General features: G+C 46.5%; 1 protein-coding gene across 1 annotated transcript in view; it reads left to right on the forward strand.

The window, feature by feature from the left end:
• Positions 1 to 27,574, forward strand: part of EFHC2 (EF-hand domain containing 2) — a 369,754-nt gene that overhangs the window by 106,494 nt on the left and 235,686 nt on the right. Inside the window, exon 4 of the mRNA XM_069636501.1 lies at positions 4,699 to 4,922. Coding sequence (XP_069492602.1) covers positions 4,699 to 4,922 — 224 coding nt within the window. The remainder of the gene's footprint in view (positions 1 to 4,698; positions 4,923 to 27,574) is intronic.

The following is a 27,574-nucleotide window of genomic DNA, read 5'->3' on the forward strand; positions in this document are numbered from 1 at the left end:
CATTTAGCAAATTTTTAAATCTTATTGTACAAGCAAGTATACCATAAACCTCATTTGAGATGACCTTTGAGTCCAACAAAATTAAATTCTTTATTGCTGTAATCAAACCACCTGAGAGTCTACCTTCCTGCGCCTTTTTTGCAAGTTTCTGAATGATCGTATATCCATCCAGGCTTACTTACTTAGTCACTACATCTGTTGTCTCCAAAAAGTTGCTACTCGTTAAGCTCATAAAACACCTGGAATTTCAAGTAATAAACTAAAACAACAGAGCAACCTTCTCCCCTGCTAAAGCCCTGTCCTCCTTTCACTCATTGGTTTCTGGCCCCCCGGCAATGGCCTGGGGAGTCAGTTTCGCAAATCCCCAGACCCCTTCATCAAAGATAGTGGATTGCCTCTTTGTTCTACTACTGAATTACAATCCCTCACCCCATTGCAAGTCACTCTCAACGACCTCATCTGTCTCAGCTGGTATTATCTTCCCAGAACAAATGAGTCTTCTTCCCCTCTCATCTTTTTATGGCCTTCTAAAGGGTATAAATCATACCAAAGATGTCTTACAGAGTCAGCTTCCGCCATTACCAGGTTCAATAACAACATAGATTTCAACAATATTTGAACTACCGTGTCTGACTGATATTCGTAAAAAATATTCTCTCAGTATCCCTTGTACTAATTAGGCGTAACTGGAGAATTGCATGCAGTAGCCTCAACATGTTACTACGATTTAGCAGAACGTCTTCAGGGATAGCAAAGAGGCGCTCTAGAATTGAACCTTTCCTCTCATCACAACTTGTTACATCAGCCATATTTCCTTTATTAGACTGTAGTTGGTGTTTCAGCCCCCCATCCTTGGATACCAAAGTATTCTTGCTATACAAATGGCCTATTGACCCCACATTACTCAGAACAGGTTTTAATTTTCCCGACAGGCCACCTCGACACGTGCAACCCTGGGACCCAGGCCCAACAAACTTGAATGTTCGGTCACCTTCAAATACTGACCTAGACAGAAATGTACCAGGTTGTACTTCCTGATGATCCCTTTCATCAACATATAGTGCAGAGGGCCCCTCTGGGAACCCTATCTAGATTCAATGACCCAGACAAGCCCTGGGTCTGCATCCCCACTTCCTTCAGGATAACACAGGAGCTTTGATTCATTGACCCCACAATTCTCAAAATCACTTGCAACCCTGAAGGAGTAATGTTTGACTGCAGGGGTGTATTTTTGTCCACTTCTTGCAACCTGTTTGCTTGAATACACATATCCACCCCTTTCCCTTTGAAGATGGTGGATTCCCTAGATCTCGCTCTGCCAAAACCTCCTCATTACCAACACAGGTCTTCTCAACTGCTAAAGTATCCCCCCGTCAGATTCCAAGATGGCCGCTTATAGGAGAAGGATGCGCTAATCGCAGCTCGGCTCTGGCCCCATTCTTAAGGTGTAATCTAAGCCATCTTTGCTTCCCCCCACCTCTGAGAAAGGGAATAGTTTGCGGCCCCCATCCAGTTAGCAACGGTGTGTGTGACCCAGAATAATGAGGGTATTCCCATGATGGAGAAGGCGACGGCCGAGAGACCGCAGAGTGTGTGGGTGTGCCGGTTATCTCGAGCAGCTGATTTAGCAGAGCCCCACTCGTGAGGAATGCAGTGCCTTCTATACCTACTAGGGGTCCCGAACAGGAGGTCGTTTGCAGCGATTCAGGAGGAGGAGTCCTTCCCCCCTGGCATCTGAGCTCGGGAGTGGCAGCAAAGAAGCGTTAGATTACCAGGTGGGTGACTGACTAGGAAACAGTGCAAAGTGCCCAGTGAAGTGGAGGGTGTGGTGGGACTGAGGCCTCCCTGAGAATTCGAGAGCGAGAAGGTGGTGGTGCTCATCTTTTCTTATTTATATATACATGGCCCAAAGCATCGACAAGGAGGACTGGTGGAGGATAGTGCAGGCCTCCGTGCTGAGGCCCGTGCCAGCTAAGGAGTACAGCAAGCTACAGATGAAGAAGAATGAGGCGGCCCATGGCTATTACTGCATTCTGTTAACAGAAGAGGTGCATGGGGGGGCTTGCTCCCGTGACGGCTGAAGGCATAGGGACTATCAACAAAGGGGTATCCCCTTACCTCATTGAGACCTCCATATCACCAGCAAAGGGACAGGCACTTGCCTTGTCGTGTCCTCCATATGTGTAGAGATTGAGACTGATCAGATAATCAGCGATGAGGGGGCACCTATCTAGACAAATTCTTAGTGGCATTGCATAACAGAGTGGAGAACAGCCCTTCTGGAGGTAATGCGAAAGGGGCCAAAATAGTGTTGGAATTTAAGCCTCACCCATAAGAGAACTCCCTTGTGCCAAGAGGGGTTATTAAGCAGACTAGGCGACACTAATCACTAATGCTGGTACGAGGCGGATTGGGGCAAACTGTGTGCAGCGAGTCTATGAGTCAATGGTGATAGCAACACCCACCCCCCCCCACTGGTTTGTGTAGGGCAGGACCAGTGCACCTTGGCACATGGATTCTATTGGACAGTGAACAGGGGATCGTCCAGTAGACAACCTTAAGGGAAGCACATGTCGAAAACCAAAGGAAGAGGATGGAATAAGGGTACCCCGGCACGCCCCATAATGAATGCCCAGGGGGTTGAGGGTATGATCACCAGGTGTTGACAGACAGAGGCGCAGAGAACTTCAAGCGTGGCCCAATCTCAACAATCACTATCACGAGACAAGGAGATTCCAGAACATTAGGGCACTATGCTATCACCAGGAAAGAATTGATGCAATGCTTACCAGACCATCAGCAGCTTCTTAAGGAATCTCTTCAAGAATCTTTTCAGGAGTATATTCCCTTTTTAAAAACTGACATAAAAAGTGCTGTACAGGAAATAAATGGCGAAATCTTGAAATTAGGAGAGCGAGTAGACACGAATGAGCGAGATATGCAGGAACTGGCTGAAGATTCTTATAACAACGATGAAGCTCTAGAACGACTTGCACAGATGTCGCAACATTTTGAGCTTCAGTGCGAAGATCTTGAGAATAGATCTAGTAATTCAAACATTTGTTTTAAGAATGTTCTGGAAGAGATTGCGGACAAATATCTTAAGCAATCAATTCAAGCCTTTTGTGCCAGCAATCTCTTGGAGATTCCTTCGCACAAGATTCGTCTATATAGTATTCATAGAGTGGGACCGATAAGAAAAGAGCAGAGGGCCTGACCAAGGGATGTTTTGGCAGCATTCACTTCTTATGGGCAGAAAGAAGACATTTTGAGTGCAGCACGACTAGGCACGTCTTTGACCATCAATGACTCAGAAGTACAGCTCTTCCAGGACTTGGCATACTCCACTCTAAATAAAATAGTGGGCAAAATGATGGATTTTGGCTTGGGAAGTGTGAGCAAAGATTGAAGGGTAGATGAAAGTTTGCCGGGGTGATTGCATAGGGAGGAGATTAACTTTGTGAAGTAGGAGGATTTGGTCAGGTTCAATGCAGAGGTTAGGGAACCAAGGCAATTTGTGTAGGCTAGGAGTAGGGCAGGTGTCCGTAATTTGTGCCAGCGCCATAGGTGTTTGTTTTGAGGGACTTTTGACGATAACTGCTTTGGGACTTGTGATTCAAGGGCAACAGGCCCCTATTTTCTAGCTAGGAGAGGCCTTTTAAAGGTGTAGTACTTTATCATGTTGGGTTTTGTATGGTGTTTCTAACTCTTTGATTCTAACCTGGTTTTATTTATTTATGTATGTATTGATAATTTGTAAGGCACTTATTGTGTTTCAAAGCGTCACAAGGCTAAATGGGAAGGGAACAGGGGAGATAATAACACAGAAACAAAGCAGAAATATATATACAGTCATGGTCCTACTAGGCCTTGTGGCATTCGGCCGTGCAAGTGCATTGAGGAGAAGTGCAGGGGACGAGGATGGAAAGGGGGAGCATAAGAGTGGAGAAGTGCTGGAGGAGAGCCCAAAGGGAAGTGCTAAGTGGAGCCAGGAGGAGCACCTCAGGCAAAGTGCTAGAACAAGCAGCTCTCAAGGGTGGTATGTGGAGCCACCAGGCAGGGGCCCGCAGGGCAATGTATGGGGGCCATGCTGGTAATGTCGGGCAGGAAGGGCCTGAGGGACTATGAGGTTCATGAGGATCAGGCCAACGGCCACCGCGGTAGGTGGGGTGATTAGCAAGGAAGGGAAATAGGGAAAGAGGTAGAGAAGAGCAGAGTTATGAGCAGTTTCCAGAACTTAAGGAGGTCGGCCTCAAATCTGAAAGGGGAAGGGAGGCTGTTCCAGAGGGAGGCACCCTCTCTCTGCTTAGAGAAACGTTTGACCTGGTTCATTTATTCACTTGATTTACTAAGAGTCTTTCTAAGGTCTAAATAAATAACTTTATTTTTATACATTCCGTCTAATTTGTATTATTAAAAGTGCTCTGTGTGTGCTTAACTGAACCCTTCACCACTGTCACACTTCCTACGTCTAAGCCTTGCTTCTCAGTCACACTACCCAGATTGGCTAGACATTAGTGTCTACACCTATTCACCAGAATAGGGTGGCCTCTCAGAATCTGACCACAGGGCTGATTCTGAAAATCTATCTTAACAGCTTGCAACTTCCTTCCTCCTACATTTCGTCTTCATCAGTTACAAGGTTATCAGAGTAGGGTTGACTGTTTCAGGTTTACTTATTTTTTTTCTGTTGTGTAGGAACTATTGTTCGTCGACATCGGATCCCACTTCCTCCACCCTACGACGAGGAGTACTACAAGGTGGACCACTTTAACATCAACAAGGAGGTTGTTTTTTATGCAACACCTTACAAGATTATAAATTGTGATCAGTTCACCAGAAACTTCCTAACAAAGCTAGGAGTACGGTTAAATCCTCCAGGTTGTGTCCCAGAAGATGCATATTCGACAATGCGTAAGAGGGTAAGTGGCAATTAAAACCTTTTTTCTAAATAATTATAAATAGCAGCAATACCCATTGGTGTGTTCCTGAAAAAATGCCCTTTACCAATAATCTTTGCTTAAAATAAGGCATGGCATGGGTTTGTTTTTACCCAATCTCTAACTCCTAAAAGAGCAGGTCGTCTTTGCTTCTGAGGCTACTGGTCATCATCTCTGTTGAAATGTTTTAATTTGTCGAAAAACCAGGAAAAAAATACAATGAAATCCAAGTTAGGAAACTAAAGAGGATGGAGTAAAATGTTCTTTATATTGGAAGCATTAATGTATTCAAATAAATACATCATATCTATATATTAAACTTCAATTGGAGTGGTCGGAAATTTGATTGGTGGAAGTATGTATAGATATTTTAATGGGACTGATATATAAGTTGTTTAGCAATGGAACCAAAGATTGGCATTGACTGTTGTAATCCCATCTAAATTTAGGGTCCCTTTTGGCCTCATGGTAGTAGGTTAAATCAGATGCAATGGCCAGCAACGTTTCTCTGTGTGTAAATATAAACCACACTGACATAGATGTAAAACTTTACGTGGAAATGCAAATATAACGTGTCTTGGATGTATGTGTAAATGTCATACAAAATGTATAATGGAGTGTTTTACAATGTTTTATGTAAATTAGGAATCCTTTATTGTAGTTCATTGACTGCTTGTAAAATGTAAACACAGTTCCTGAAGAAAAACACTGGATACCATTTTAAAATCATCACCAATCATCTGTTTGGTCATTTTGTTGAAATTGCCTCCTTTGAAGTGGCTCCCTGCAGGGGGACACTCGACTGGAAATCATAAAATCGACCTGCCACCCCTGCAGGTGACAGTAGACCTGGTACATTCCTGTGGCTGAGCATGAATGCAGCAGCTTGTCAAACCTGGCGATATTATGAGGGTACATCTAAGTAAGGTAGTGTGAAGGCATCATGAAGTAAGACACAGACAACGGATTCAACTTTTTAAGTAGATGTTTTATTTTCTTAAATGTCAGGATGGAGTAAGGCCAAACTTGCCCTATGCTAAGGTGGGATTTCCCTACCTAAAGAAAACAAAGGATAGTCAGTGTCAGTAAGTTCAACTTAAAAGTCTGTCTATGTCCAAAACCTATACTCGCCCTGACAACTAACCATATATAATGTGTAGCGATATCAGCATCGAAAGAAATAGTGGTCAGAACAAAGTTCAGAGCTTCTTCCAGCTCGTGGCTTAAGTTCAGCTTCCCTTGCCCAAGCTCAGAACAATTCCAAAAATTCCTCGGGTTCCCTTCCCCAAGAGTTCCCCAAGAGTTCAACACAGCTCACAATGTTTTCGGGGTTCCCTTCCCCAAGAGGTTAGCTCTTCCAGGTTTCAAAAGAACAATCAGTTCAAGTCTCTTGACTTTTTAAATAATTCAACTCCTTAATCATTCAGACTTTTCAATAGTTCACAAAGGTTCCTTTTCCTCTCTCTGTATTTCTCATGCACAAATAACAGTAGCAGAATGCCAGCTTCTTCACATTTGCTTTTCCTTGACTCTTTTCAAATAGGGGTCACTCGGGCTAGGCGCAGTTGTCGAATCACACTGTCCACCTATTACAGGTCACACAACCGATAACACTTGGTATTTTGTCATATTTCTGTATTCTTCAGACATATCAATCAACACTGATTTCATATTCTCATTGGTATTCTCTTGGTTTTGCCACAACCTGTATTTCACATAACTCATTCCGTGGTGTGCAACTTTTTACACCACCTTGCTTTCACTTTGCACATAAGTGTTCATCACTTCTTGCTTTGATTTCAGGCTGTATTCACATAGGCTCATCACACCTCAGTTAGTTTGGTATTCAACAATGCTGGCAGTATTCACAAAAAAGTACTTATAATACTTTGCATCTTTCTTTGGAGTTCAATAATGCTTGGAGCACTCTCAGGAACCCTTTTCAACTTTATCCGGTATTCAGTAATGCTCGTAGCCCTCTTAAAAGTACCTATACCAATTTGCAGCTTGTTCGGCATTCAGCAACATTGGATTTAATCTTCCATATCAATTGTAATGATTCTTAGTTTGTTCACTATGCCAATATGCCTCTCTCAAGCCCCGGAATGCCCCGGGTATGAATATTCCCTACCCATACACTCACTGGCCTGTTATTGCTCCTCCTGGCCTCTCGATTCGGCTTCTCCGATTCTTTCAACTCTGCCTGTTCCTCGCGTGAGGTTTTGCGAGCAGCGCTCACCGTCCTCAGTTTCAGCTGCAGGTAGTCCCACTCTCCTCTACTGGAGGCTACCAGTGGCCTGTGGTGGTTGAGAGCATTTGGTGCCCCACAACTCCTACTATGGACACCGGTAGAAGGGCACCGCAGCTTCTTGACCCTCATATGGCCTGCGCTGGTCACAGCGTCCTTTCTGCACTCCTGCCCAACCCGGCTACTCTACAGCCGGTTCCTTTTCCGCCCGCTTTGCACGCCGCGTTCTCTCCTGGATGGTTCTCTCCTGGATGGTTCTCTCCTGCTGCTGGGATGTCACTCATTTTATACACCTGGGAACTATTAAGTGGTGTCAGGTGTAAGACTTTCATTCCATTTGCCTGACCATAATTAAACTAATTAGCTGGGCATGCCTGACTTTTTCAACAGAACTCCTCCACAGCCCTCGTCCTCGTCTCGGTACCAGAGTTGTGTGAATTAATGGAAGTGCTCATTACACCCAGTTGCTTCTTCCTCGTCCGAGTCTTAAAGGAAAATGGTTTTGAGACAGGGTAAGGGGTATACCTTGTCTCACCCAAAGACATCCTCTCCCTACTCCCCAAGGTCCCCCCACCCAGGTGATTCTCCCTCGCATATCCACCCCATGGGTCGGTATCCAAGAGCGATGGCCTTTCCCTGGCCACCTGAGAAGAGGATCCATGGGGACTAGAAGTGAGGATGCCCTCAGGTTCCTCACAGTAGATTGAAGTACTTAGCAGACTGTGTCTTCACCAATAGAGACCCCTAAACATCAGAGATCAGGCATGCTTAGAAATAAATAAAATGCTGCTGTGTACCCAGAAGCTCAGGGGGTCAAGAGGGAGCACTGTAGTCTGAAGATGGTATTTTATGTGTCGTGGGGTCCCTACTGTCACCTCAGTGCAGCAGAAAGAAAGTGTATGAAAAGTCCCTGCATATGGCAACTCCTGTAGCGAGGGTAGTGCTTTGTCTGAGGGAGACAAGAGACCCACTCTCTTTGCCACAGGACACTGCCACCTCGACATCCTATTGCACCCATCAACTAAGTTAGGCCCCACAAACAAGAGTGTTCCGGGCATGTGTTGAAGAAAGAACACTCCTGGACGGTGTCTGTAAACCCAAAGCAGTACTGTCGTTCGCAATCCACGACCTGTAATTAAAATCAGCCTGCTGTCTGCCGTCAGTATGGGCTGAGTAAGTCAAGTGCCCCAGGTCGTCTGCTTGGATGATGGTCCTGTTCCGGCAAACAAAGGAAAGATGAAAACCAAACATCTGTGTAGCCCAGGCCATTCTTGGTCTTATCTGAGGTTTGTGTGAAGAAAGAAGATCCACCTTTGGGTGCCCTTTAGCTCTGCTGCTGCCCGCCAAGGCTCCGGTAAGGCTCTGGCACTCCTCCATTAGTGAGAGCATGCATGCTTGGGCCACGGGTCCCCCATTGGATATAGGGTGATCCTACCACATGAGACTGTAACATTCAGCTCTGGTGTGTAGGGTATATTAACAAACGTAGAAAAAACTTTTTTTGTGGACTGTAGACACCGGTTTAGAACCCTATCAGGTAAAGCTCCCCAGGTGTGTGTGTAAGATAATAGTCAAAGATGTCGCTTCATCCCGGAGTCCATCTTCCAAGAAGAGCCCTGGAGGATCTCAGATCTCAGAAAAGAGAAAGAGAGAGAGAGACAGAGAAAGAAAGATAAAAGGGGCTTCAAGTCTGTGAGCTTTGGTAGTAGCCTGAGCATGTCAAGCACAGCGGGCCACAGGTTGACCTAAAGCCAAAATATATCCCCCAATATTAGTTCACCTAATCCTTTATACACCCCTGCACAAGTCGGAAGTAGGAATTACAGACTTTCCAGTCCTTGGAAGCTCTGCCATGTGTAAGCAAATGAGACAGCCTCAGCTCTCCATCAGAGGTCTCATCTAAGGCGTCAACCCATCCCATCTCTGCCAGCAGCAGCTAATGCAGCATTCACTAACATAAGGACAACTAAGAAAACTCTCCAAGCAAGACAAACCTTGAGAAGGAAGCTCTGAAGTTCCACCTGCCTTTGTCAGCCTACCTGCAGCTCCAGCTGCCTCTCCTTACAGAAGAGAATAATCAATGTTGGCATCAGCCAGAATTATGCCAGACAAAGAAGATCCACTGCAGAGAAGGAAGCTTCCCCAGCCCTGCCCCTTTAACCTTCAACTTCATCGGAATTCAGCCGACTTGCCAGACCAGAATCAAGACTGTAAGGTATTTCGGAGGACACATAAGCCTGCTTTATTTTTCATTTTGAATGCATTTTTAAATTATTTTTGGCAGACTGCGCATGACTTTAGTGAGTATAGCTTTGTAGGTGTAGGGTCTTGTTTCTTGATTAGGAGAGAACATTCAACAATCACCTTACTTTAAACTTGACGAGGACTTACCCATGCAGGGCTAGGATAAGGAGTTGGGATCATAACAGAGACTGGAAAGAACATTCAGTTTAATGTGTTATGATGGTGAGATTGCTCAGTGAATGGAGGGAATCTTTGTAGGCTACGAATAGAGAAGGTGTCTGTAATTTACGCCAGCCTCGGACTTCACGACCATGTTTGTTTTACTGATTTTTCAGAGTTGTTCCAAGGCTGGATACCTGGATGCAAAGATGTGAATCTGTGAGCAGGTCCAATGTGGCCTCATTACGACCCTGGCGGTACGGGGTAAACGGCGCCGTAAAAGGTGCCGGCGCCGTTTACCCCATACCGCCTCATTACGAGGTCCCCTCGCGGGACCCAGGAAGCAATGCCTGGTCAAACCAGGCGTGCTTACCGGGTCCTGCGAGGGGAAGAGGGAGCAAACAACGGGCCAACTCGTAATGGCCCGTTGTTTGCTCCCTCTCCCATTACCATTCAGCCCTATGGGGGCTGAAATGGGAATGGGGAAGGACTGGGTCCGGGTCCTTGGAGGGAGGAATTACCGGGCCTTCCGAACTCGGAATGGCCCGGTAATTCCTCATTCTGAGGATTGGACCCGGACGCGATTTCGGCGGCAGCCATGCCGCCAATAGCGGCATGGCTACCGCTGAGGTCGTAATGAGGCCCAGGGAGTCATAAGTGTATATAGAAAGTCTGTCTGAGAGAGCAGGAAGAAGGCCAAATTCCAAGATGGCCAAAGGGACTGGAGAAAATGTCATGGCATGGCCATTTTAGAGTATATGGTACTCTAATAAGCATTAAGTGGCCAAATGCAAAAGTGCACAAGACAATTAAAAGAAATATTGTAGAAAAATATGTGCTGCCACCAGCCCGTCTTGAACACATCATGCAAGTAACCACAAAGTTAGCAGAAAAATATCACTGCTGCACCTCACTATAAGGTGACGTGTGCAGTGTGAAATAAAGCAAGAATTTCACAATGGAGAACGGAGTTCTCCTGTACTGATAGCTATATGGACATCTTCGCCCCCAAACCAGGCGAGTTTAGCAATGCAGGTTAAGTAAAAAGGCTTCACTTGCCTTGAAAATGTAGGACATGAACAAAACAGCAGCAAAAACGTTTGGTGTTCCAAAGATGCCTAAGGGGGGAAAGGAGCACAAATGAAGTCTTTCCTAACTCTCTTCATTAAAGGGGAATCTTTTATTACAATTCAATTTTAGACCGCATATTCACGAGCAACTGGTACAAATAATTTCATGAAAGGGCTGATTTTTATTAATGTCAAAATGACATTCTTTGCCAATCAATTATGTACTAGGCTAATTCTATCTTTGCAATATAGCTTACCATTCACATTGTGACTGGACACTTTTCGACCCCTATGACATCAAAGTGGCGTAGGGTAACTTCTCCCATTCTTTCTGCTTCTCGTCAATCACATATCGACAGCCTACTCCATAACAGATTTCTTTTCTTCCCGCTCCCAGCACTGGATTAGAATGTCTAAAAACATCACAAACAGACCAGGAATTGGCATACCATCTCCTAGTAGGGCAGCCCTCGGCCCTCCATTCAGTATTAGCTCACCAGCCTCATTTCCCCCAAGGAAGCTCCAAACAACCCACCGAAACCAAAACGAAACAACCCCTCCTTTTTTTCTGACACTGTAGTTAAAACCTTCCCCCTTTTTACACCCACTTATACATTTTTCTATACCATGTGTCCAACCCCTTCTGTGTTTTCACTGTAATTTTCCATCTCTCACAAACCCTGTCCTGTCTTTAGAACAAAATGTCATCTAGCAACAATAGATTCCTTTAGGCCTTCCATTGCGGAAGCCTTGCATACATTCTCCTGCTTCCCCCATACGTTTCATTCAGAACAAGCTGTATCAGGGGTACATAGAAATCGTGATAAAAAGGGAGCATACACCGGGCAAGAAACAACGCTGTTTACAGGGACGTCATTTAGGTGTCGCAGTGCCCTGATGTCTCCCTTGCTACCCCTAAAAGAATAAAAAATAAAACTTTTTTTTCCTTTTTTTAAAATGTAAACTCCTGTCTATGGCCAGTGCCATGTGGCTCTTTGTTTCTGGAGTGGCTGGCTTTCTTGATCAGGCCTAAAAAAAAAAAAAACAGCAGGTTCTACAAGTGTAGCACTTTGAGCAGTGGCCCTAAATAACAAAGGATATGAATAACAAATAATTTGATTTTCTAGAATTCTATAAATAATTGCTAAACTCATTAAAGGTTTATTTTAGGCACGCTTCAGGGGGTGAGTCACTGATTTAGTCTGTTCTTAAACACCTCAACTCAGCCTTTCATCCTTCTGAGGACGATAAATGAGTACCAACACAGGTTGGGTGACATTGTATGTATAATTTGTTCTATATCATTTGGACTTGGACGTCTACTTGCATTCACAGTAATTTGATAATATGGGCCTATGCACACTGATATTAACAATACATATGGTGATCCATTCTTTTATGAAATGAATATCACGTTATAGGGGTATCGTAACCATATTTATTGTAGTGTACTTAGGAACAATGCTATGTGATGCCACTTCCTGTTTTGTCAATGAGTGAAAGGTTGGGTTTCATCGCTTTCCGTGATGTCACTTCGGGCTGGGGTTCAACTGACCTCACTTCCTGTGATATCATCAGAGGTGAAGGGTCGTGTGATGTCACTTCCGCTACCCCAGGCCTTTTGGTGAAATGACGTCCCTGGCTGTTTATTACAGCTGGGCGAGCAGAAATCAAACAGAACAGTGGACTGAAACTGATTGATAAGAGCTGACAACTGGGCATACAGTGAACATTCATTTTATACTACAAATACAATGGTCAAGGCATTAGAAACAGTTGTAGCTCAAAATCTTCACATTTTCCATGTTTCCCAAGAAACTCATTGGCTAAGCTACGTCATCTCCTTAGAGCTAACGTATGTTAGTAGAAAGTGATTGGAGTTAACAGATCAACAGTATCTCAACTCATCGTCTCCCCATGTGGCACCACATCGGTTCTCACCCCTCCCGGGAACAGTTTTCAATGAGTAAAATAACATTTGTGCTGACAGCTGGGACGTTGGTCAGCACCATTGCGAAAGGAACATGAGACACCCTGCTTCTGGTGGGAAGGGACACATTCACATGGTACCTGCTGACTAACGGCCTTCACAAACCTTGTGGTGGATACTCTGAAGGCTGGCCACCTCCCTGTCATGGTCATGAAGTCAGGGGCACAGGCATGCAGGGGTCGCATGCACAGGAGACCTGGGTGGACACTGTCCTGGCACCTTTGGCGCCAGGCTCATGAACAAAAGTAAACAATAACATCCATTTAACACCAAAAAGCTTTTATTATGGACATAGCACTTCAGATGCATTAACTGTCATGATGCCTACCCCTGGGCAGCTGGACCAAGCCCATCCGCCCCGGAAGCAGGCATCTCGACATGTGTTTAAACCTCAGACGCCCCGGCTAGGGGCTATCTGGGTTCAGTCCTGGCGCCTTAGGCGCCAGGCTCATAGTAGAAATCAGTTCTGGCGCCTAAGGCGCCAGGCTCATAATCATCACTTACCTGAGGCAGACCATGCTGCACATGCATCCAGGCCAACGTGAGACCTGGAGGGACTATTTTTCCACAAGGACTACTTTTTCACTCAGGTGTGGTTCTAGGGACTTCTTGCCTGGGACTACTTTTGAAGCTATTTAAACCACACTCGATCTACAACACACGCTTCGCGTTATTCTGCATTTAGCAGCGTAACGCTCACCGTGTCTGCAAACCTGCATCCAGCCTTCAGCCACGCCCGCCTCGAACAAGGAGCCCCTAGGAGAGAAAGGAAAAATAGGAGAAGAGGTTAGATTACAGACTTTAATCTTATTCCTCACCTGATTTCGGATCCTGCATCACTCCGAGCCTGAAGGGACATTCTTCCGGCACATGTTGCATCCCAGCTGCAGCGCCGCTCCATTTTCACCAGCCCACAGCATCTCCTACTCGGCGCTGCCTCCGTCACTTTTTCGGTGATTTTAAAAACCTGGGGAAAAGACAAGAAAAAGCAAGGTGAGCCTAAAGAGACTAAAAAGACAATCACTTATATTACAAGACTTACCTGATTATCACCCGAGGCTTTATCCTTCAATACCCCGCATCTAGGAAAAAAGGAAAAGACAGTGAGCTAATCTCACACACCTTTACAGGATAGTTTGGGTGATACAGACTCTTACCTGAACGCCGGCAGCAACCTCCAGACAGAATTTGCCGCCGCAAATCAACAGGGAAGTGCAAGAGTGAACTTTGGACATTTTGAACTCTTCAAAAACTTGGCAGTCTCCGGACTCAATAATCGTCCAGAACCCCAGCACCTAAAACCAGTGAAGTAACTGGTATCTACGCGCCCCTGCATGCCACGCAGGATGGAGAGCTCACCAATCAAAAACATAAGGTGAGGATACTAACTTGAATTTCGGAGGTGGCAAGTGGGGAGAACGGGAGCAGGGAGGGGGGTCTGCATTCACACCCACGGGGCTAAATACCTTTCTCCATCTACAGGAGAATATTTCTACGAGTCAAGCTTACAAGACTGAGGGGGTCCGTCTTCATGGTAATCTTTGCCCTACGCTTCACGCTGGTGGAGTCCGCAGCTGTCGGGGTTTGATCTATGCCCCTGTGGGAACCAGGTGAGCGTAACAGAACGCGAAGCCTACCTAAAAAACCCCACCCGGGCGTTATGGAAACCTTTGAAACCGACCAACTAGCCCAACTGTTAGGGGAACTTAGAGCAGAGGTGCACTCTGCACGTCAAGAGACTAATGCCCTCAGGAGAGAACTTATTTTATCAAAGGAACGCACTGATGATCTTGCTAGACAACTGCTGCAAAGCCAAGCCGGCCAAACACCACTACCTGGACTCGGAGGGAATCCAACTCCTGTCTCTTCGAAAAATCCTGTGCAAGTGGTTCACCCAGGGAGCATTGCTTAAATTCCACCCAAAGGTTTTGCTGGGGACCTGAAAATGTTCGCCGTGTTCATGAACCAGTGCCGTTTGCACTTCCTATGCAGACCAGGAGCCTTCCCAAACGACCAAGCCAAAGTAGCCTTTGTACTGTCATACCTTAGTGGCAGCGCAGCAGATTGGTCAATCCCGCTGGTCAACCAGGATGACCCTCTTCTTCGGGATTTTCAAGGTTTTCAATTGAGCATGGAAAACCTATTTGCCAGGCATTCGCAGGGTCAGGCCCTGGATAACGAACTTTTATCCCTACGACAAGGCACTCAGGATCTGCTAACCTATATCGCAACCTTCAACAGGTTAGTCGTAGAAACCGGCTGGCCAGAGGAGAAAAGAATTACTTTATTTCATCGTGGGCTTCTGCAAATCAACAGGGAAGTGCAAGAGTGAACTTTGGACATTTTGAACTCTTCTAAAACTTGGCAAACTCGGGACTCAATAATCGTCCAGAACCCCAGCACCTAAAACCAGTGAAGTAACTGGTATCTACGCGTCCCTGCATGCCACGCAGGATGGAGAGCTCACCAATCAAAAACATAAGGTGAGGACACTCACTGGGAATATCGGAGGTGGCAAGTGGGGAGAACGGGAGCAGGGAGGGGGGTCTGCATTCACACCCACGGGGCTAAATACCTTTCTCCATCTACAGGAGAATATTTCTATGAGTCAAGCTTACAAGACTGAGGGGGTCCGTCCAGACGGTCATCTTTGCCCTATGCTTCACGCTGGTGGAGGCTGTAGCTGTCGGGGTTCGATCTATGCCCCTGTGGGAACCAGGTGAGCGTAACATTAACCTTGAACATTCCATCCATTAAGCAGGATGCATTAACCATGAACATTCCATCCAATAAGCAGCCCCAAGTGTATTCTTGGGTGTGGCTGCTAATGGATTGCCTTTGTACATGCTCACTCTCTAGGAGTGGCAGGATGTGGCTGGTAAGCTGGCCCTAATGGCCGTGCCCACGATCTCAGCTATATAAGCTGCTCCGATCCTCAAGACAGTGTCAGGTATTGTCAGGTTGGAGTGACATATTCTTTACATACAGTATCATATACTCATTTACATTGGGTCAGGGGAGACACATATTTAGTATAGAAAGGTTTTAGGAAGTTATTATGGGTTATATTTTTAAACAGCCAATTTTGCCCTTAACCTTCATTGCAGTCTATGGAGATTGCCCCAAGCCAAGATGGAGGTTCTCAGTCTAAATTCTGATTGGCTGGAGATTGTTTATAGGGAGGACAATGAACATTCTAAACTGCCTTTCATCGTCCTTGCCCAGCTGAGAGGTTGTGTGCCTTGTTGCTCCTGCTTAACTTTGTCAAGGGTGACAAGTTTCTAGCAGTTGAGCGGAAGATCTGAAAGTATAACAGGAGTCGTGTTTGGAGTTTGGTGGAGACACAGGACAGGAGTCCGAAACTTCCATTTATTCTGAGAAAAGAAGTTTTCAAGTCTTATTCAAGATAAGTGACTTTCCAGATTTGTTGAACTTTGTAAAAAGGTTATATTTATCTAAGGGATTGAAATCAAATCTGTATCTAAAAAGATTGAAGCGTACGTTTGTTTTTATCGCTACATGTCAAATCAAACTAGCGCGAGAGTTTTTTGTCCGTTACTTTTCGCCCGCGCGTGTGTCTCTGCGCGTGTGAGTGAAGCGCAAGCGTGTACTTTGGACTCGCGTTTACTGTTCGTTTACGCAAGGGTTTTTTCTGCGTGATAACATAAGCGCGTGTGTATGTTGCGCGTGTACGTATTTATTCGTGAGTTGGACATTAGCGCTAGTGCGTTTTACCCGCGAATTGAATCGTCAGCGCATGTGCGTGTTTCCCGCGACTTGGAGGAAAGCGCGTGTAATTTTTATCGCGTCTTGGATTTTAGCGCCAGTGCGTTTTACCCGCGAATTGAATCGTCAGCGCGTGTGCGTGTTTCCCGCAACTTGGAGGAAAGCGCGTGTAATTTTTAATGCGTCTTGGATTTTAGCGCGAGTGCGTTTTACCCGCGAATTGAATCGTCAGCGCGTGTGCGTGTTTCCCGCGTTTTTGGAGGAAAGCGCGTGAAATTTTTATCGCGTCTTGGACTTTAGCGCGAGTGCGTTTTTACACGTGTGCGTATTTCCCGCGATTTGGAGAAAAAGCGTGTGATTTTTTCTTCCCGCGGTTTCTGGCTTTCCACGTGAAGATTCCAGCGCAAGTTAAATTCGTTCCTGAGAAAAAGACTCTCTACAAAGAAAATATTAAAAACAAATACAAGAACCTAAAAGAACTTCATAAATCTTACTTGAAGACCTTGTTCAAGAATCTTAGATTTGAGCAGACTAACTACAAAGTTAAATTACATTCATGGACCTACTGAGAAGGCTGAATTATCTATAAGATTCTGGTCCACAAGTAGGGAAGTCTTGTCTGCTTTTCACTTCTCTGGGCATTCTGAAGAGAAGAACCAGGTATGGTTTTTAAACTATTTTGGTTAAGGATTTAGAGTTTAAGGTTAGTATAGTAACCCATGAGTAATGAGGTATATTGCATGTTTATGTTTTAACTACAGGTGAAGAACCAGCGAGTTGATAGCTTCCAGCCTGGTGTTTGTTTCTTTGTCCCTTCCCCCTTTCCCCTGAAAGTGAGGTAAACTGAGCGGTTATATTTATGTCAGCTCAGAGTGCCACATTTTGGGTGGATTGTCGGGGGTTCAGCAGCTTCTGCAGACACCAGGTTCTCAGCATGACAGACAGACGCTTTGCATTATTCTGCACTTGCAAGCAGCGTAACGCTCACTGTCGCCTGAGGTCAGACTTACCTTTGAAGATCCTGCTTCCTGGATATCCTGCTTCCTGCCAGCATACTTACCAACTGGGGGAAGCTGTGATTACCTGTACATCTCTTCAGCGAACCAAGTATTCATCTTTACACTTTCCAGAACGCCGAAATCTTCATCTTGGCACCGCAGCATGACACGCTCCTGTCATGATCACTGCTTCCAAGGAGCCAGGACCAGCCCAACGTCCTTGGAAGCAGGCCCCTAACCCTACTCCTAGGCACCAGCCGGTCCCCACGGGGACCTTTTGGACCTTGTCCTGGCGCCGGTGGCACCAGGCTCATCAGAATCATCGGTCCCGGCACTGGAAGCGCCGGGCTCATAATATATTTGCAGATGCTTGGGAGGATTTACCTGCAGCAGACCATGCTGCTTACTTACCAGCCACTTAGAAGTCCTCTGTGAACAGGAACTACTTTCTTACCTGGGTGGGGCAAGCTCCACTCCCTGGATTCAGCACTGGAAAGCTTCTGGAACTGGAACTCTTTTCTTACCTAGGCGGGGCCGTGGAGGAAGACGCCTCATCACTCCAAGGCTATTTAAACCACACCCGATAGACGAAATGTGCTTCGCGTTATTCTGCATCTGCAGCAGAACACTCACCGAGTCTGTTCCAGCCTTTCTTCTTTCGATCCTGAATCTGCAAGAATCATACTCACCATTCCTGTATCCAGTCGACAGCAGCACCTGCAGAGACAAGAAAAAGCAGGTTAGCAAGGCAGTCTTAACTCGCAGTGCTTACTCACCTGATCCATCGGCTGCGGTCATTTCGGCACGCTGCACTTTCGCCTGTGAAGACAAAAGCATTATCATTACTTACCAGCACTCCGTGAATTCTGGAATTCTTCACGCTGCATCGCCGCCTGCGGAGATAAAAGCATTGTATTTACTTAGGGGCATTCCGCGGACTCCGGCGCTGCAAACAAACTTCTGAAAGACAAAAGAAGAGACATTAGACAGGTATTTACTTACGCCCATCGCGCTCTTTGCAATAGAACGCCTGCAAATACTCCGGTGCCTCTTCAGCACGAACTACGCTGCAAGGGAAAAGACAGCTAGAGCTCTTGCATTTACTCACGCATTTCCAGGCGCTTCATTTCATCTTCCTCAAGAGTCCTGCAAGCAAAAGGGGAGAAAAGCCTTATACGAAGTCCGGTTCAATGTTAACGTGCCTTGCACCTAAAGACTATAAAGACTAAAAAGGTGTCTGGAAACTCACCGCTCGTGCGATTAACGACGGTAACGGTCCTCTGAGTCCAAGAGGCCTATGTTTCACCAGTGAAGAAACTGGCAACAGCGCCCGGCATCAGACGCAGATGGAGAGCCCAGCATTCACCTATCTAAGGTGAGCACGTTGACCTGGGGGCTCTACGGGGAAGCTAGGGAGAGAGAGGAAGAGAGACATTAACAACCCAAACCATTAACCCCTATATTCTTTCACCTGCAGAAACCTCACCTTACGAGTTCGTCACACAGTGCGAATAGGTTCGACCCCAGAAGCCCATCGAGTCCTGCACATCACCTTTCGAGTTACAGACACCTTCCTGCCACGACCTGCGCCTCCGTGGGAATCAGGTGAGCGTTACAGAACGCGAAGCCCACCGCAAAACTCCTACCCAGGCGCAATGGAAACCTCAGACACTGATCACTTAGCCCAGTTGCTCGGGGAATTAAGAGCAGAAGTACATGCAGCTCATCAGGAAACAAGCTCTCTAAGAAGAGAACTAATACTTTCCAAGGAGCGAACAGAGGACCTCGCTAGGCAATTGCTACAAACGCAGGCAGGACAGACACCTCTGCCTGCTCCAGGAGGAAGCTATCCTTCAGCATCATCTGTAAATCCAGTGCAAATCAATCTACCTGGTAATGTGCCCTTGGCTCCGCCCGAACGTTTTTCTGGTGACCCAAAGAAATTTGCAGTGTTCATCAACCAGTGCCGCTTACATTTCTTATGTCGACCAGCTGCATTCCCAACAGATCAGACCAAAGTGGCTTTCGTGCTTTCTTATCTCAGTGGCAGCGCCGCAGATTGGTCGATCCCTTTAGTCACCCAGGATAATCCGGTTCTACATGATTTCCAGGCCTTCCAGTCCAGTATGGAGAAACTGTTCGCAAGACATGCACAAGGGCAGGCCTTGGACAATGAACTTCTTTCATTACGACAGGGTAATCAAGACCTCTTGACCTATATAGCCTCATTCAACAGACTCATAGTGGAAACTCAATGGCCCGAGGATAAGAGGATAACGCTTTTCTACAGAGGCCTACGTGGAGAGCTCAAGGATGTGTTAGCTCAAGTTGTGAACCCTCCACAAGAATGTTCAGACTATATTGACTTAGTCGTCCAATTGGACCACAGATTACAGAACAGGAAGGCTGATCGTTCTAAATTTGATACCCGAGTGTTTTCTAAACCACAGACTTCTACTAAGGGAGCTGACACTGTGGAACCCATGCAAATAGGGGGGATGAAAGGTCCTTTAAGCCAAAAGGAGCGGGAAAGAAGAAGACAGCTGCACTTATGCCTCTATTGCGGGAACTCAGGGCACTTTCTTCGAGACTGTCCAGTGAAACCAGCTAAGAAGGCTGTAGGAGCCGCAGATAGCAGTACCACAAGTTCTGAGCAGGGAAACGACCTAGCCCGGCAAGTGTAGAGGTCCTCTTGCTGAGCGTTAAGATCTGTCCCGTGACCTCGCATTTCGTGGTGCCCATGGTCCTCAGTAGTCCTGCACGTCCGAATCGTTTACATGCAATTGAAGCTTACATCGACAGCGGAGCAATCGGCAATTATGTGGACCGTGAAATGGCATCAAGGATGAATCTACCCCTTGTCCCTAAGGCAGTAAAGGACGTCATTACTACGGTGGATGGCACGGAGATAGCCTCCGTACCAGTAACGCACGCCACCCAAGAAGTGACGCTAGTGAGCCAAGATGGACACCGGGAGAAAATTGTGTTCGATGTGATCAAGGCCCCTCAGTTCCAGATCATTCTGGGAATCCCTTGATTAGAGAAGCACAATCCTCAGATCGACTGGCGAGCAAAGACGGTTCAGTTTCCAGAATGTTTTACCACTTGTTATCCTCGGCCTGAAGTTTCAGTGGCGGCAATTTCTTCTGAGGTTCCTACATTACCTCCCGACTACCAGGAATTCCAAGATGTCTTTCGGAAGGATCAAGCTAACACCCTGCCTCCTCACAGGTCTTACGACTGTCAAATAGACCTGATACCCGGAACAACTCCTCCTTGCAGTAGGATTTATGCCCTCACCGAGCCAGAGAATCTTCACCTCAGACAATATCTGGACCAATACCTAGCTAACGGATTTATCCATCCTTCTAAGTCTCCAGCTTCCTCGGCTTTGTTCTTCGTTCCGAAAAAGGAAGGAGACCTTAGGACTTGTATAGATTACCGCGCCCTGAATCAAATCCCCGTTAAAAACAGATACCCGTTACCTTTGATCCCTGAACTCCTGGACCAAGTCAAAGAAGCATGTATATATACAAAGTTGGATCTCAGAGGAGCCTACCACTTGGTACGAATAAAAGAAGGCGATGAATGGAAGACGGCCTTCCGCACCAAGTATGGGCTATTCGAATATCAAGTGATGCCCTTTGGACTTTGTAACGCTCCTGCCGCTTTCCAGTATTTTATGAACGATGTCCTTAGAGAACTCATAGATGTGTGTGTTGTTGTCTACATTGATGACATCCTTGTCTATTCATCATCTGAAGAGGAACATCAGAGACACGTTAAAAAGGTTCTCGAGAGACTGCGTCAACATAACCTTTTTGCCAAGCTTGAAAAATGCGTTTTCAACGTAACTGAAGTTGAGTTCCTGGGATTCATATTGTCACCTAATGGGGTTCATATGGATTCGAAGAAGGTTGATGCAATCATCAAGTGGCCATCACCAACCTCGGTAAAAGGAGTTCAAAGCATGTTAGGCTTTGCTAACTTTTACCGCAGATTCATTCCTGAATTCTCCCGGATAGTCCAGCCCATCACCGCTCTGTTAAAAAAGAACAAACGTTTTGAATGGTCTACTGAAGCAGAAGAAGCTTTTCAGGACTTAAAAGCTAAATTCATTTCTGCACCTGTTCTGAAACATCCTCGCCCAGAATTCCCCTACATCGTGGAAACGGATGCTTCTAGTCTTGCTATGGGGGCAGTGTTATCACAAAGAGATCCGGTCACACACCAATTACATCCAGTAGCCTTCTGGTCCCGCAAATTCTCGGCTTCCGAGATCAACTATTCAATTACAGACAAGGAACTTTTAGCTATCAGGTCGGCCTTTAAAGCCTGGCGGCATTATCTTTTGGGAGCCAGACACACAGTCACCGTAATGACTGATCACCGCAATCTACAATATCTGAAGACGGCCAGAGCTCAGTCTTCCAGACAGCTTCTTTGGGCTCTGTTTCTGGCTGAGTTTGACTTTATAATTACTTATCGACCCGGCAGTAAAAACGGAAAAGCAGATGCCCTCTCTCGGATGGGAGTAGATGAACATTTAACCAATCCAGAACCAATACCCATAATCCCAGAACAAAGAATTTTGGGGTTGGTCAACGCTCAATCCTTTGAAGACATCAAGACTACAGTCAAGTCACTCCTAACTCCGGCCTATTTGCAGGACTGGCAATTAAAGGGAAAAGAATTCTCAGTGGATCAAGACCTACCATATTTCCAAGGGCGATTGTACTTGCCCTGTGAGAAAATACAAAGACAAGTAATCTCCGGTTATCACGACTCTCTAATGGAGGGTCACCCTGGCATTACCAAAACCATGGAAAAGATAAAAAGACATTTCTGGTGGCCATCATGGAAGAAGGATATTAGAGACTTTGTAATCTCCTGCGGTGTGTGTGCCCAGAATAAAAGTCAGAAGGAGAAACCAGCCGGCCTTTTACACCCTCTGGATATTCCTCCCTGTCCATGGCATACCCTGTCTATGGATTTCATCACGGACTTACCTCCATGCTCAGGGTATAATACCATTTTAGTAGTCGTGGATCTATTCTCCAAGATGGCTCACTTCATTCCCCTGAAGGGCCTACCTTCGGCTTCGGTATTGGCCCGAGAATTCTTAGAAAACATTGTTCGGTTACACGGTTTTCCCTCGGTTTTAATCTCCGATAGGGGAAGTCAATTCATCTCCCACTTTTGGCGAAGTTGCTGTCGTCTAGCCCAAATTGATGTAAGACTTTCAACCAGTCACCATCCCCAAACCGACGGACAAACCGAAAGGACAAATCAGACTCTAGAGCAATATCTGCGTTGCATGCTCCAACAAACTGAAAGCCCTTGGAAGGATATTCTTTGGATCGCTGAATACGCTTACAACAATTCGACTCATTCTGGAACCGGGAAGACTCCCTTCTTCCTATTATATGGAAATCATCCTAGAACCTCTAATCTGGATCCTCCCCAAGAATTCGAAACACCTGCTGTGGATCATTTACACTCTGAGATTACCCGTGCTTTTACGGAAGCCACTGCCCATCTGCAAAGAGCTAAAGCTCAAGTCAAAAAAGGAGCAGATCGACACCGTAAAGAGGCCCCTCACTACGCAGTAGGAGATCAGGTCTGGTTATCCACTAAGCACCTGCCTCTAAAAGGACCCCGCACCTTCAACCCGAGATACCTTGGACCCTACCCCATCTCTACCATAGTTAATCCGGTGGCGGTCAAATTAAAATTACCTGCGCATATGAAAATACATCCAGTATTCCATGTCTCCTTATTAAAACCAGTACAACCAGAAACTCGATTGACTGAACTCCCAGAACCTGTTTTGGTAGACGGACAACTCGAATTCGAAGTAAAGAACATCCTAGACTCCAAAATCTCCAAATCTAAGATATATTATCTGGTTGATTGGAAAGGATACGGCCCCCAGGAAAGGTCTTGGGAACCCTCAGAATATGTCCACGCTCCTCGTCTGGTCAAGAGATTCCATCTGAATCATCCCGACAAGCCAAAACCCCCGGAGAAGACACGCTTAGGAGGGGCCTTGAGGGGGGTACTGTCATGATCACTGCTTCCAAGGAGCCAGGACCAGCCCAACGTCCTTGGAAGCAGGCCCCTAACCCTACTCCTAGGCACCAGCCGGTCCCCACGGGGACCTTTTGGACCTTGTCCTGGCGCCGGTGGCACCAGGCTCATCAGAATCATCGGTCCCGGCACTGGAAGCGCCGGGCTCATAATACATGTGTAGATGCTTGGGTGGACTTACCTGCAGCAGACCATGCTGTTTACTTACCAGCCACTTAGAAGTCCTCTGTGAACAGGAACTACTTTCTTACCTGGGTGGGGCAAGCTCCACTCCCTGGATTCAGCACTGGAAAGCTTCTGGAACTGGAACTCTTTTCTTACCTAGGCGGGGCCGTGGAGGAAGATGCCTCATCACTCCAAGGCTATTTAAACCACACCCGATAGACGAAACGTGCTTCGCGTCATTCTGCATCTGCAGCAGAACGCTCACCGAGTCTGTTCCAGCCTTTCTTCTTTCGATCCTGAATCTGCAAGAATCATACTCACCATTCCTGTATCCAGTCGACAGCAGCACCTGCAGAGACAAGAAAAAGCAGGTTAGCAAGGCAGTCTTAACTCGCAGTGCTTACTCACCTGATCCATCGGCTGCGGTCATTTCGGCACGCTGCACTTTCGCCTGTGAAGACAAAAGCATTATCATTACTTACCAGCACTCCGTGAATTCTGGAATTCTTCACGCTGCATCGCCGCCTGCGGAGATAAAAGCATTGTATTTACTTACGGGCATTCCGCGGACTCCGGCGCTGCAAACAAACTTCTGAAAGACAAAAGAAGAGACATTAGACAGGTATTTACTTACGCCCATCGCGCTCTTCGCAATAGAACGCCTGCAAATACTCCGGTGCCTCTTCAGCACGAACTACGCTGCAAGGGAAAAGACAGCTAGAGCGCTTGCATTTACTCACGCATTTCCAGGCGCTTCATTTCATCTTCCTCAAGAGTCCTGCAAGCAAAAGGGGAGAAAAGCATTATACGAAGTCCGGTTCAATGTTAACGTGCCTTGCACCTAAAGACTATAAAGACTAAAAAGGTGTCTGGAAACTCACCGCTCGTGCGATTAACGACGGTAACGGTCCTCTGAGTCCAAGAGGCCTATGTTTCACCAGTGAAGAAACTGGCAACAGCGCCCTGCATCAGACGCAGATGGAGAGCCCAGCATTCACCTATCTAAGGTGAGCACGTTGACCTGGGGGCTCTACGGGGAATCTAGGGAGAGAGAGGAAGAGAGACATTAACAACCCAAACCATTAACCCCTATATTCTTTCACCTGCAGAAACCTCACCTTACGAGTTCGTCACACAGTGCGAATAGGTTCGACCCCAGAAGCCCATCGAGTCCTGCACATCACCTTTCGAGTTACAGACACCTTCCTGCCACGACCTGCGCCTCTGTGGGAATCAGGTGAGCATTACACTCCATTGTCGACAGCAGCGCCTGCAAGGAAAAACAGAAGACAAGGTTAGACATCGAAAAAACAGTCAGTTTAAGGTTGCGCTTCGCCATACTTCGCGCTTTTCCTTAAACCATCACTTACCTGCTGTCAAACATTGCGGTAGCATCCCTCTTCCATCAGGCCGCGTCTCGCGTCTCAGAGCTGCATTGAGGCCGCATTTCCATCTAAGGGAAGAAAACAGAAGAGAGACATTATTGCGGGCATAAATAGGAGCAACATATAAAGACATTAAACAGAACGAACAGCATCATAAGAGCTCAAGAAAGACTTACCAATCATAAGGAGAACCATAGTCGCAGCTGGACTGGAGTAATCCTTATCAGGGATCAGTGAAGGAACTAGATCCCATTCGACGCACCCCTGCCAGAAGTAGCAGGACAGAGAGCTTATCTTCCATAATTCACAGGTGAGCTTTATGGGCCAGCGTATGCTCACAGAAACCGTACTTTGGGGTGAAGGATTCGAGAGGTACAACAATCACAGATTGGCGCACTCACACACTATCTCCACACAGGAGCAGTATCACCACGTACCACCGCTCACAGTTTTTCTACTGAGGGAGAGGCCTGAAGGGGGTGATTCAAGTTCAGGTAGGGCTGCAACCATGCCCCAACGCCTCTGCAGAGACCAGGTGAGCGTAACACTCCCAGGGACATAGAAAGGTATTGTGTGATTGGTCCTTCCAGGAACACCACTCTGTTCTGCTTCCCATTCCCAATACCACCAGCAGACAGGCACTCGTAGCTATTTGAAAGGTTCTCTGGCTCAGGTTCACTTCCCCTCTACCCCCGAGTGCCCATATGATTGGCTTGCCGCCCTGTCATTACATCACCCAGTGCTGTCTTGGCTGTTTCGGGCTACCCGTGACACGCAGCTTGGGCTCCGTCTCCTTCTTCTCTAACCCATGGTGCGCTGATCATATGTTCAGAGCAGGTTTCCTGGGCGAGGCCCAACCTGGGGGCATCCCTGCTGAATGTGTTTACTTGGGATTTTTCCCTTTCTTGTAATAATATACAAAAGCTCCCTGGGCTGATGGCGCACACAGTGCATCCCTACACCCACATTTCCTTGTGAGTCCTTCTTTCATGGTGTGACTGCAGTTTGTTTGTGTACCCGTATTCCCCCCCGGCTCCAGGAGGTGCCCTATCCCCCCTTGCTTACTCCTAGATGTGGTAGTTGCGCCCCCCCATCTGGTGCTGAATTAGCACCTTTAATACATTCCCCTTCGATCGATCTTTCGATCGATATCTTCTTCCCACTCATTTCCTTACCCTTTTCCTTGTGCACCCACACGTGTGTGATCCTGTTAATTTCACCTTATCCTTCGTACCCTTCTAGCCATTAAGGGCTTTGGGGTTTTCTAAATCTAGTCGCAGTGCTGCAAAAATGGACTCTATCATCCTCACTTTCATTCACGCTTGGAGGCTCCTCATCTAACGCTTTACCAAACTCAATTGTATTTGCTGTCGTTATGTAACATGCTTTTCTTTGGTGGCAGTCGCACCGGCCAATGATCCACAGACTGATACAGATGGCGATGAGCATCAAGACGAGTACAGAGTACAGGGACAGTTATTTTGAACATTGCTGACAGCCAATTTGGGACCCAGGCAAATAACCAGTCGAGCCAGGTGTTTGACGTGGTGTCTTGCGTCTCTTTTATCATTCTTTCATGTATGGTTTGTATCTTCTCGACAGCTTCTTTAAGTGTCTGATTGGCTGCATCTTTAGTGGGTATTGCTGTGCAACATTTGCTCCGATCTTGTGGCACATGCCACCTACAATAGCAATCATAAGGTCCAACATGTAACGATTCTGTAGGGCCATCAGACGCAAAGCTCTGAGCTCTTCTCGCACTGCGATCAGTCCTTTTTCGGTAGTATTAGCCAATTGGAACAGCTCATAACACGTGATCTGAATCCATTTCATGCAAGCCACTGTTTGCACCCCAAGAAGCAGGAGCGAGCTGAAAAACACAGACGCTTTGCTGAAGAGTCTCAAATGTGGTGGGATAGCGTCCAAGCTCTGGGCAGATTCTGCTGATATGTAATTGCTTGCTCTCTTCCTCTTTGTTATCTTTGGCTGTTCTCCTGATGTCTCTTTAGTCCCTTTTGTGTTATTCTTCGATTTCTGAGTGGATAGCTCATCAAATGGCATGAAATCTGCATGTGACACCACCAATGCAGGGCTGTGGAGGGTCATGAGTGCATATACTTTTCCCCACCCTGGTGGTAGCTGGGCGTATGCTCTTGTCCCAGAGGCCCACCATACGTCCATCACTGCCGCTGTCCCTTACTGCAACACTGCAATGCTCATCGTCCTCCCGCAGCCAGTGTTCATCCCCACCGCCACGGTCCCATTTGCTCTGAAACACAAATAATACTGTGTGAGAGGTTTTATATAGACTGGGCGATGTTTTTCATCTATCCATGTTAAGGCATGTACATTAGCATCCCATATTTTCCTACACCGGCATCTATTTTCTTCACTGCTTGCTCTTCAAACCCCACCAACCCTTCTGCACGACATTGCACTATCCTTGTTTCCCATTTTCCATTGTGGTACACAGAACCCTGTATTCGCATTAAGGGCCTGGTGTGGCACCATGATATATTATGTCCTGTTGAATTCTTACAGAATATTCTCTTGTGGGCA

This window comes from Ambystoma mexicanum, chromosome 7p (genome assembly GCF_040938575.1).
Source record: "Ambystoma mexicanum isolate Mex_15411 chromosome 7p, UKY_AmexF1_1, whole genome shotgun sequence".
NCBI lineage: Eukaryota > Metazoa > Chordata > Amphibia > Caudata > Ambystomatidae > Ambystoma > Ambystoma mexicanum.